The sequence below is a fragment of the Panonychus citri genome, unplaced genomic scaffold (assembly GCF_014898815.1).
Source record: "Panonychus citri isolate SS breed McGregor unplaced genomic scaffold, ASM1489881v1 Contig00050, whole genome shotgun sequence".
In the NCBI taxonomy this organism is placed as follows: domain Eukaryota; kingdom Metazoa; phylum Arthropoda; class Arachnida; order Trombidiformes; family Tetranychidae; genus Panonychus; species Panonychus citri.
The window spans coordinates 215,223-228,310 of record NW_026515455.1 but is presented as its reverse complement, the minus strand read 5'-3'; the positions used below and the strand labels follow the sequence as shown (position 1 = coordinate 228,310).

At 29.2% G+C, this 13,088-nt stretch overlaps 1 protein-coding gene across 1 annotated transcript in view; it reads right to left on the bottom strand.

Moving 5' to 3' along the window:
- The window catches only part of LOC128385659 (uncharacterized), a 79,026-nt gene that overhangs the window by 31,105 nt on the left and 34,833 nt on the right, over positions 1-13,088 (bottom strand). Inside the window, 2 exon segments of the mRNA XM_053344546.1 lie at positions 340-421; positions 2,037-2,092. Of these exon segments, the coding sequence (XP_053200521.1) occupies positions 340-421; positions 2,037-2,092 (138 nt within the window).

Here is a 13,088-nt window from a genome sequence, read left to right as displayed (position 1 = left end):
TAATCATCTCATGGGAAAGTATTACGTTAATCAAAAGGACGGATTAAGGTGAACAATTATGTCAAGATTAATTGTGATCATTATCTAACTAACATTTCAAATCTAATCAGTTAAACAAGTTAACAATTTGAATTGATTATTCATTGCCATAGAAACAAATCATGACAATCAAATTTTTCCAATGTTAACTGTCCAAATCAAACAGTTAAATTGTTGATGAAATTACATCATTGTTATCAACACAATAATAGTAGGTTATTGATGATAAAGATGAACCAATAAGCAATTAACTTGATTGTGATGTTTATTTGAATTTGGGATAATGAAAGATTAACTTACCAATTCACTGACCAATGGAATTGACTTTTTCCTTGGTCTAATATCAGGCATCGCATCAATGGCACTGAAAAAGGGATTATCCCTGGAGAGATAAAAGGGATCAAGATAAATTGCATTGGAAACGAAATTAATTTCATCGTCACAATTAGAGATCGATTTAGATGATCGAGTAGCTCGAGGGATAGAAGATGTTGAGGTCACTACAGTTGCTGCGGTTGACGAAGAAGACGAACTGGCCGATGATCGACCCCGAAGAGATCGATGAAATTTCCACTTATCATTTACAGTTAATCGATCCATTTCAGAGAAACAATTAGAAACTGATTGAGTAACTAATCAATAAGATCACCGAATTTTAATGATAATCAATTAAAGTCAATTAAATTTTCCAGACAATTGTTGCATCTAAACTGTTTGGTGACATTTAATCAATCAAATTGAGGTTAAAGTGAACTGACCCTTCATCTCATTATGTTTACATAAAAATGTGTAAAAAAATTTATGATTATGATGATAAGAGATGCAATCAACACCTAAATCAAGCACAAGTGTTTGATGATATATTATCATCAATGAACAGTTAGTTTATCATCTTCATCATCTTTATCATCAACATCATCACCTTCATCAAAATAATCATTTTAATTAACAGATTATGCGTTGTTCAAGATTGAATCACAAGGTGATTACGACGATGATGAGGATGAGGATGTTAATAAAAAAGCTTTTGATTGAACTGGCGCACTCTGTTTACATTAATTTTCAACAATTCATTGTTGTTACTTTGCTATTAACCCACAGAACTAACCAGAATTCTGGTTAACCATTGGTTCATGATCAATTGATTGATTGAATTAGTTTATGATTCTACTAGTAGTTAAACTGTTGTAGAAAAACCTTGACACTAACCAACCAAACCTTTGGAAATGTAACTTTAAATCAACAATCAGTGAGTTCGATGGAAGGAAATAAACAGCCGAATAAAATAAATCTCTTTCTCTGTAAATCCTCAGTCGATATTTGATCAATTATCTCTTTCTATCTTTTCGTCTTCCTCTGTCTTCTTCTTCGTCTTCCGTTCTCCAAATTTATCAACTTTCCCTCTTTTACTAACATTTCCGGTTTCTAGAATCAGAATCTTCAGTGAGAGACTTTTTTCTTCGACAAACAAAAATTGTCATGTTTCCTCTCACTCTCACTCTCACTCTCACTCATTCTCTTCCTCTGATATAACAACATTCTTGATCTTTAACTGAGAGAAATATCAACTTGTAAATGGATTTCATCACTTCCCTGGCGATTAATAAGTTGCCTCATAATAATAAGTTATGGATAAAAGTTCTGATGCAAGAAATGAGTTTCCACTAGGGCAGAATGAAAATTTTCATGGTAGTAAATTGGATTTAGCCTGAGGCTGATTGTTACTTTTACGAGCGATTATTATACTTGGGATAATATGATCTATTTTTTATAATAATAACCAGAGACAATAGTCAGATCTCAATAACTAATAATAAACTGTTCAATACGATTCACCAATTAAATATTAGAAATCGATGATATTTCATGCGAACTGAGCCGAATAATCTCAAAATTTCACTGATTTCAGTATTTTTCATTGAAATCTGAAAAATTGACAATTTCCTTTGCAATTCAACATCTTCCATGTCCACTGGACTTTGGCTCATGACACTTACCCTCCTCTCGGCCATAGACTCCTAGCACCATCTCCACTTCCTTGTCTTGCTCCACTCTGTTAATTAACGTAGATTAATAATAATTATCATTAGATTCTGTATCGATTAACAATTAATGACAAAAGGGGCAGGGATCTCATCATTCAATCGTTTTGATCAATCGTTAACAGATAATTATATTTTGATTAGATTGTTACTCGTGTCATGATTATCATGATTAAAGTGAATGTCATTTCCCATGTTAATCCTTGCTTTATATTAACCTCTGTTGATACAAACCATGTTAATCAAACTGAAGATGATCAATTATTAGTGATAATAATCATACTTTTTCAATTCATGGTTCAGTTAATACTAACTGATAACTGGCATCAAATGATATCAGTTTTTTTGAAGGATAAAAAAATTGAACCAGATAAAAACTTTTCTGTTACAAACCCGTACACTTTATTTCCTTTTCCGGTCCCTAGAATGCTAAAGGATATCCTGTTTGCCAAGCCAATTTCCGAGAATATTTATAAAGCCAAAGATAAGCAAAGAATAAAATAAAGGTTACCCTTTACCCTTTGCACGAACTGTCCCCAACCTCGCCCACTTCTAGTGTCTTTCATTTCTTATTTTCATTAATTAACTTGATGAAAAACGGATTATCATCAGATGATTAAATGTGATGACCTTTAACATGACAAACATTTTGCTTAAAGTATAGATGATCTATTATTCAATTCAATTAACTTTCTCTCTCATTATCCGTTCTGATCGATTATCATGATAATCACCATGTTAATCACATGTAAACAACCAATCAATTGACAATTGTCATTGAATGAAAATCATCAAGAATATGAAGATAACTTAATCATCGTCATGAGTGAGAATTCATATCCTCCCATGATCAGATTAAATCTGATTCCATTTGTTTGACAAAAATAGGTTACAATCAAAATCATCTGTCATCTCGGTTTAATTTGCATCAATTGATTTTCTATCATCATTCATTCATCATGATGATTTCAATTTCGCAAATCATCATGTTTGTACCATGTAACTATTATTTTCCTAATATCAATAATCTAAGTCAATGAACTAATCATTTCTTTCCGATATTTGAACATCTAAATCAATTTTTGACTCGATTTGATAAAAAAATTCAATTAAATGTTCATCTGATTAACACTACAATTAACTTCTATTTCAATTGATTACAAAACTTTTCATTCACAATTAACCCAATTACATATTCTGGTTTAATCAAGAGACATCTTCATGCTTGAAATCAAGACAAACATTTAAATTATTCAATAATCAACATAATTAAATACTAATTGTAAATTCAAGTCCCTGTTGATTTTTGAATTAAACATTAATTAATTGTAATTGACAAAGCAAACAATTATAAATTAGTTAAGCGACCTGTTGTTCATTATTCATTAACAACTATTATTTTCACCAAAAAAAACACGATTTAATTTCAAGGGTGAACAAAAAAAAGATCATGAAATAATCATGGTCCCCAGAATTTTCATCAACACGACAGATTATTGATTAATAAACTTTATTGGAACTTTTTTCTATTGATAGCAGAAAAAACGAGTAAAGTTTCATTTTCTATGATTAATATTATTGCAAATGGAATGAAAAATGATTCCATCCCCATGGTGTTAATGTTACATGATACAAGATTCAATCAAAAGAAGAGATGGAAAATGAATGAAGAAAAGATTACCAACTAATGTCTATTGGAATTATCACGTGATTTTGAAATATGAGAATTCATTGAATCAGAAATCTGAAAAGAGAACTTTAGTCCAGACACAGAAGTTTAAGCTTCATGGAGAGAATCATGATGATAATCATCATGATATTTCTATGAACTTCAAAAGAGTTTGAACCGATGTTCCTTTTAGTATTTTAATCTACAATTCGATGAGTTTATATTATCATTACCAATACTATCATTCGAAAGTTTTGATCACTATCATTATTTAATCTTCTTCACTCAATTCAGTTTATAGAGAGAGAAAGAAAATCAAGAAATTTTCCAAATTCTATTGACCTCAATCATTACCTAATCTAAACAATAAATCAATGAATGACTTTACTAACCAAAGATTAAGGTATTGATAAAGATGACGATCAGTGTGAACAGAACAGGTAAACAGAGAGTCGTTCATGTAACATTCCCACAAGAATAAGAAATGATAACTGAACAAGTGTAAGTCTTATTAGTTTATTAGGAGAAAACAGTTCAGGTAAATCATTTTCACAAGGATAATCAGGTAAGTTATCGTATTGATTATGGTTACAAGAAGTCATAAGAAAGATGAAGATGATGGAGAGAAACAAGCAAATGTTATCATGGGCAGAAAAATTCTAAAAATAACTATTTCTTTTCTACATGAGACTCAGAGTTCTAGAGATCAAGAATGTTGGATTCCCAAGACCAATGGTCAGTGGCTTTTACCCAATAATGGATGTTATTGGTCAGAACATTTATTAACTTTCTTTCTGTCTGTCTTATAGCTGAAAAGACCAGGATCTATTGAATCAAATGAAAAGACACGAGATAAGGATTTAAATTGCAATTATTATCGTCATTATTGTCGTTTGTCCAGTTGTCAGAACTTTTTCTTAAACTTGAAACTCGAAAGCAAAATAAACAACTAAAAGTTTTGAAAATTTTGAGAGATTCGATGATAAATCTTTCGGCTCTCCATAGACACGATTGAAAATGATGATCATTCTCATGAAAATAATGATGATCTTTCAATAAATTTCACAATAACTTATCATTTTTTTCATAAAATTTCAGTGAAAAAAAACTAAACAAATAGAAAATAAATTGATAAGTTTCTATGAAAAATTCAATATGAAAAATGAGAAAACTATTGAGATGAAATAATATTTATCAATGAATATCGTTCCCTTTAGGATTAATTGAACTTGAAAAGATTGTCACACTAATCAAATCTTAATTTAAAAACAATTAATTTCACAACACAATAATTACAAGGTAATAATCATGAGCATCATCCTGAAAAAGATACAATAAATAGACAGTATGATGTATCATGAACATGAATCTATTCAATGATAACCTAATGATACTTAAAATGGAACCAATATAATAACAATAATAGTTTTTCATTAACTATAATTTGATTTTGCAAGATGATTTATGACCAATTTGATAGTAATAATAACATGGAAACTTTTCTCATAAATGATTTTGTCCTGTTTTCATGATGCAAACAAAAGTTTCATTGAAATTGTACTAGAATACAAGTACAAATGTCTGAATAATCTGATCAACAAAATGAATTATGATTTAACTCATGTTGGTATTTTCTATGTTGATTATTAGTATTAAGAAACAGAGTTGTTAGATAATACCAACGATTGAAAGCAGAGGATTCCCTGAGATTAATGATGAAGATGGAAGGATTTATTGGTGAATTTAAGGCCAAATCTAATTATAAATCGGATTAGGATAAAGTGGTCGTAACAATTTAATCATTTTAAGGCCTAGTTGCAAACAATTGTTAACAAAAACAACAACTATGATAATACATGTATGAAAACTATGATATGACAAGGGAAAGATTTAGATTACTGATTGTTGTATCACGTGATTAAATTAATTGTGGTCAAGATAAGGAGGATGGTCGCCGAATTTTAGTTTTGAGTTAAGAGTTGAAACTTTTTGTATTTGTAGGGCCATAAATATGAAGTCCAAATATATTTATTTTTCTGATCTGATCAGTAGTTTTCAGAAAATCAGGTTCAGTTAAAACTTCAGGTCACTTTTCTCAGCAATATGGTTTTAGATCATGAAATTTTTATTTTATCGACAACTTTCATGCCGAAAATTAAATTTGTTTTGGTCAAAAAAAAGATCAAGTGCTCAGCCACAATTCCGTTCTATTTAAATAAATGGACGTGATTGTTAAGTGTCGAGAATGATCTGAAACTTATTTTTGAGGCTATCCTAGTATGGGTTAACATTTTGGATCATGAGCACTTTTCATGCTGATCAACAGTTTTACCGGAATGAGAAATGTGATCATCTAAAGAACAATATCTCGAAACTAAAATACTTGAGATGTCTAAATAAATTCAAATCACAAATCATTTAACAAATAGCTATCAAAACATAGATTTTGGCCAAAAATTGATGGTCTGAAAATGAGACTAAAATTAAATTAAAGTTATACTACACTCAGTTATAAACACCCAAATGTTTTATGCTTGCTCGAATGAAATATTTCATCAAACATTAATCAAACTATTTATATAGCAAAGTGACTCTATTTGAATAGCCTTCTGATAGCCTTGGTTAAATGACGATGATTGACTTATTTAGACATCTCCAAGTATTTAGTTTCGGAGATAAAATAGCCCTTGAAGATCAATGCCACTTTCTCATTCCGATGAAAACTGTTGATCAAATGAAAAAGTACTCGATAACGATGTTAACCCATACTAGGATAGCCTCAAAATAAGTTTCAGATCATTCTCTGACACTTGTACAATCATGAATAATTTGATTTAAATAGAAATGGAATTGTGTGGAGCACTTTGGATATTTTTTAAAAACAAATTTAATTTTACCAACTTGAAAAGTTGTCTGATAAAATAAAATTTCATGATCTAAAACTCTATCGTTGCTTAGAAAAAGTGACCTGAAGTTTAACTTTTAACTCCTATTTTCTCGAAAATTGTTATCAAATCAGAAAAAATAAATATATTTGGACTTCATATTTATGATTGAAATACAAAAGTTTCAACTGTTAACTCAAAATTAAATTGTGGTCAAGATAATTTCTGGTTGATCTCAGAGATGATAACAATTTGCAAGAGTTTGATGATTGAGAAGATAACGTTTGATAATTAAAATGAAAAATGATTAACAATTTACCATGAATGAGATTCAATCCCCAGAGATTTTTCCTTCACTAAATTTAAGGTGAATTTATTGTCTTCTTTTTTTACAGAGAAAACTTTTCTGAATTGGTATTCAAGATGATACCCTGATAATATGACGATATGCATGGTTGCATGAGAAATACGTTGAGGGAAAGTGAAAACTTTCGAGATATTTTCTACTGGACTGTATTTTGTACCGAAGACAATTAGACCGTAATATGATAAAATGTTACTGAATCGATTCAATAATAATGAAATTCAGGACTGAATTATCAGAGTTAATCAGTTTATTGTCAAGATTCGTGGACATTTCCATTATGATCGTCATGAATCAATAGCATCAAGTGTAATAGCCTCCCGAGCATGAACCAAGGTGGAAATACAAATGAGTTCTGAACTCATGGCTCTTGAAAAGTGCATCTACGGTGTCAAAAACTTTGCTCGATTTATCTACATCACTATAATTGTCTCAATGAAACTTTTTTGACACTTTGCTCAATATTTATTGACCATAGACTACATGAATGTCCACAAATAGATAAACTCACATCGAAAAGTTCGAATTCACAAGTTTTTCTTTTGGTTATATAATAGAAGCCCCCAGATGGAAATTATTGGTTTCTTCATTTCACATTCAAAAATCAAGGTCATTTGAAGGTAATGCATTTCTATTTTTTTTAATTCAGAAAATTATCATGTTTGGGTTATGATAACTCACTCAATTAGACAAATTATCTAATTAACTGTTATAATTGAACTAATAATAAAGTTGTTAATTTTTCATTAATACTTGATTCATTTAGTTACTTATCGATTCTGTTGACATCAAATATTCAACTCGGCATTGGATCTAATATCAAATTGTACATGCTGATTGTCGTTTGATGTCATAAATCATTCATGAAGTAATTTTCAAAACCTTTTTTTTTAATAATAAACAGTGAGAATTGTTTAGAAAATTAGTTTGATAATTAATTTAATCATTGAAGAAATCATTATAGCTTCAAGCCAATTACTGATTGTATCAAGATTCAAATTAGTTATGATTATGAAATGAAAATGAATTTCATCTGAATCATTTCAATGAGAAAACATGATTAGGTAATTGGTTTCATGTTTTTTAGCAGAAACATTTGATTTAGATTCTGAATTAACATGGTGGAGATAAAATAAATTAGTCCGAATCATTTGAATCAATCTGAATAGCAAGAAATTAAACTGTTTCCGCAATTGTTATTCTGAGAATCAGCATTTGAATGAAAAAAATTATTATTAATAATAAGTGAGACGAATGAGTCTGAATCATCAAAAAAGTAAATTGAATCATTACCTTGATAACAATTAGAATAAAAATGTATTATGATTTAATCAGCTGATGGAAGAGAAATTAAATAATCACCGAAAATTGAAATTATCTAATCACAATGAAGCGTATCAATATTGATGAGAGAGAGAGAAAAGGATGAGATTATCTTTTGGAATCACAAATAATCAGCAAAAATTAACAATCAACTGAAAATCACAATTCAAATAATCAAATGTTGATTCAGTGAAAGAGAAATGAAATTCAAAATCATAATCACGTTCATGATGGAGATTGAAAATGTGATTATGAAGCTACATGATACTGAACTTTTTCCTAACTCGAAATCAAGTGAAAATCAAGAATGAAAAGTTGATGGAAGAGAAAAAATTTCACAAAATTGTGATAATATTATTGTTGGTTTTGTTTGTCTATTGAGGTTTTTGTGCTGGTGAAAAGTTGTCAATTTCATGATCTTTTTCATGTTGCATGAACACTAAATCCAAATACAAACAGGAAAGTTGAAAAGGCATTGAGAGAGAATCAGAATATGAAAAAGATTCTGGTTTTCAGAAAAGAGATGGAACAAAATTCTTATCATCATTATGAAGATGAGAGCATCTTAAATACTGTTGTATCTTATTATATTTGATATGTTATATTTTCTGGTTTAGTTATTGGGTTATCAATCATTTCATGTAAGTTTGACATGAAAGGTTGAATCTCAATATTTTTCTTACCCTGAATTGAATGTATAATATAAATGATAACATGGAAATCAAAACATTGATATGTTCAGATTATCAGTAAGAATGAATTGATGAGGATGGTCAGTGAGAAGGACAAACAGTTATCATTTATTTTGACAAAAATAACATTCTAAATGCTGGAGGAAATTCACTGATTCCATTTCTTTGCTAATACCATGAGTAATACCATGAAACCTTTTGACCCATAATGATGTCAGTAAGTTTCAAGAGCAGGAGAAAATTTCAATAGAGAAAAAATCAACATGATATTAGGAACTTTTTTCATTCTCATCAGTGTTTCACTAAATCAGTTATCTCTTGTTTACTATCAATTGTCTCATGTAACTAAAAACGACATGAAACCTTTTTGCAGGATAAAAACTCTCAATTCCCAACTGAATTTCACAGATTAAAAATAGTAAAATCAACGATTTGGTTCATTGATGAAATGAAAGAGGAGGATGATAATTTTGATTATGTTTTCTGTTTCTTTTTCATGGTAATGTTTTCGAGATAGTTTCAATATTGATTGAATTAGAATTGTAAATGGAGTGGAAAAGGGATAAAAATTTGAAGAAAATGTCAGACACATGAATTTCATTATGATGAACAACCTGATGAAGATGAGGAGGATAAACATGAGAGAGAGAGAGTGAAAGTTAAGGATGGAGCTCGAGTGAGATGAAGTCATTTCGTCATGAAATTAACTGAATAAGCAAAGAGTTTCAATTCCCCTTTGACTAGATGAGGATCTTGAGATAATCAAAGGAAAACTTGATAAGATTAAAATAGAATTAGAAAAGAAAACATGATAAAATAATTATTATCAAATAGAGAATGAATCTTTACGAATTTCCACAGAATCTGAATATAACCTGATAGGCTTTGAGCCCATGAGAAGGTCAATCACTCAGATCATGTTTGCTCTATTATCACTCTATAATTTTCCATGAATGTGAGTAATTTGAGATTATTCTATTTCTGAATTATTCAAAACAAAAAAGTTCATCAAACAATCAAAGTTGCATAAAGTTCATGGAATTATTCATCGCGGAGTTCACTCTGTTTACTACGTAAACAGAATAATCTGAATAACATTTTCTAATCGATATTCATGGATTGATTGTTTCTGTTCATTTTCTGAATGAAATTTATCAATTTAAGATTCATCGGATTTACCTTTTTTCACCTTGTGAATTTGAATTAATCAAAAGTTCATTGTAATTCAATTTTCCTCACTCATCATCCTTTAGATTTGAACGAAAAGGATGAAATTACGATAATGCTAAAAATAATTTCCAATGATCTTTTATCATTTAAATGTAAAGGTTGATTGTTTACCTCAAGATGATTCACATGAAAGTATAAGAATAAACCTGGAAAACTAAATCGATAAAAGTGAAGATGAATCAAGAACCATCATCATGATCATCATGAATTTGAACATCATCATGTTAAGAGTTGATTCAGTAAACACAAACAAACTGCAATCCAAATGAAATTCAATCATGATAACAAATGAGAGAAGAAAAAAAAAAGTTATGCATAACAATTGCTTACAAAACGAATTCATTTCTCTGTGATTATCATCATGATCTGTGTTAACAAGCATGTGAGAGAAAATGATGATCAGGAAGAGCTGAAATAAAGTATTCACTTGATTCACCATGAAACTAACTCTATCTGCTGGAATAGCTCAATCAACAACATGCAAGTTGACACATTTAAGATTCTTTTGATCATCTTCAGATGAGACATTCTCAGCACTCGCTCATCATCTTGAAATTGTTTCTTCTCTGCGATCATCTGGAAACTATTCAATCATGGAATAAGATGATTCCAGTAACTGTGGAAAAATCTTTATGATTTACTTGGAGTAAATGATACACAGAATCTATCAAAATATTGGAACAAGAGATTAAAATCTAAGGTGTGTTTTCCATCCTTTTTTCATGAATTCAACCGATAAGATCAATTTCATGGAAATTAAAACTCCTCTTGATTCCTTCCTCTCACTCTCATATCCTGGTGATTAATTGATAACTGAAAGCTTGAAGTATAATTCATTGTCTAACAAGATTGATAATATGCAGATACATAAGTGTATTTGCAATATGATTTGATTCCGGAAATCCAGAACTCTGATAATTATCTGATTCCAATATATTTTTGAATAATCCCAACTCTCATGTAAATGTAACTTTATGATCATGTAAATGACTTATTAATGCTCTTAGATGATATTTATATAACCATAAGGGAAATTGAAGTAACATCAAGATGCATGACAGAATAATCATGAAATTCATTAATTGGTTTGCTGAGTAGTCTAGACAATCAGTTGATGCATAATTAGATTCTAGGAAACAAACTGATTGAATAATTTTCAGCTATAAATTGCTCAGAAATTGCAACTTTTAACAATTTACTTACGTCAAGTTTATGTACAATATTTTAAAAATTGAATCAGCTATATGATTAATAATCAGGATGAATATGAATCTCATGAAATAAGAAACTCTCAATTTAATTGCAAAGATAAAAGTAAATCTAATGAAACCATTTACCTTAATCAAATCCCAATAACAGTAGATATTAAATTGAACTTGCTCACCAGCATTCATGTTGGTTATTATTATTATTATCTTCATGATACTTAAGGTGATAAAATTTCTGGTGCTACTAAACTTGATATTAATTTTCCAAAGGTAAAAATTAAATATAAAGATAATGTGATATTTAGATGGATAAAAGTTATAAGGTAACTCGATTGCGTGATGAAGTTATTTCATTTCTAAGATTGTAAATTAACCTGATATCAAATGGGTTGAATTACAAGGTAACCTTTTCTTCATGATTCTTTTACCGAATCAATATCAATATGTTGAGAAAAAATCACCTTATATCCTAAAGATATTCCAGAATCGTTCAAATGTAAATATTACTATTTTTTCACTCTTCGATTGTTATTAATACTAATCAAGTGCTACGATTATATTTTCCGCTTAGTCTGATTTGTTAGATAAACATGATAATCATCATGATTCAAATAAAAGAAATGAATGGTCAGAGAAAAAGAAACATGATAATCATAATTGGAAATCGTTGTTAAGATGAACATGTCATGGGTTTTGAGGTCAAATTCAATAATCCAAAGGAAAGTGATATTCTTTGACTCTAGTTCTTGGAACAGCTCAACCAGATGATCAAATTCTGGATGTTAATTAATTTCAAACAATTTGCAAAATATTAGAAATAAGCAATGGACAATGAATTTCGGTAATGGAAATCAATTGGTGTTGAGAAGTTTGTTTTTGTGGAAATAAAGAGATGAAGATTCTGGCTCATTTATTATCATCATGACTGGAAATTAATCTGAATAAGGTTCAACCATGAAAATTAAGATTGAGTGGAAAGTGGCCTTAACCAAAAACATGAAGCAATTTATTTGATAATCAAAATTCTGACAAGGAAAATGTTGATGATAAAAGCAAACATATCATTCCAATATTCTGATTCAATATTAATATGATTAAAGTAGTGAAGACAATGCAATCTTTTCAATGTTATTATTATGACTTTTTATGGAATTGAAAGAAATATTTTTTCCTGGATAACCTATTATTATTTCAGCATTTCTTTATGTATATTTTATTTATTTACATGAAAAGAGAACTGAATTTGTTCACTGAATTGTGAATTCTGCATGATAATCAATAGGAGAACAGTTTAACAATTGATATTTCAACCTTTAATTGTCACCTTAGATTTTTTTTCCCAATTCGTTCAATTGAAAATCTTCAATTTTCAATTATCTCTGATGGTAAAGTAAACAATGAATAAATTACCATGTTATCATGATGAATATCACCTTAATCACTAGGTTGATGTTATTAATAATTAAATTCTAGTCTATAAATTTTAAGTTCATCAATGTGTCAAAAACTCATCTTATCTAATGATAAACATTAGTCCAACAATCATTTTAATTCACTTGAAACATGATAATAATAACACTGAATTTGTGACAGATTCATGGTGATCACTTAGATGATTGAAATGTTTAAAATTGGC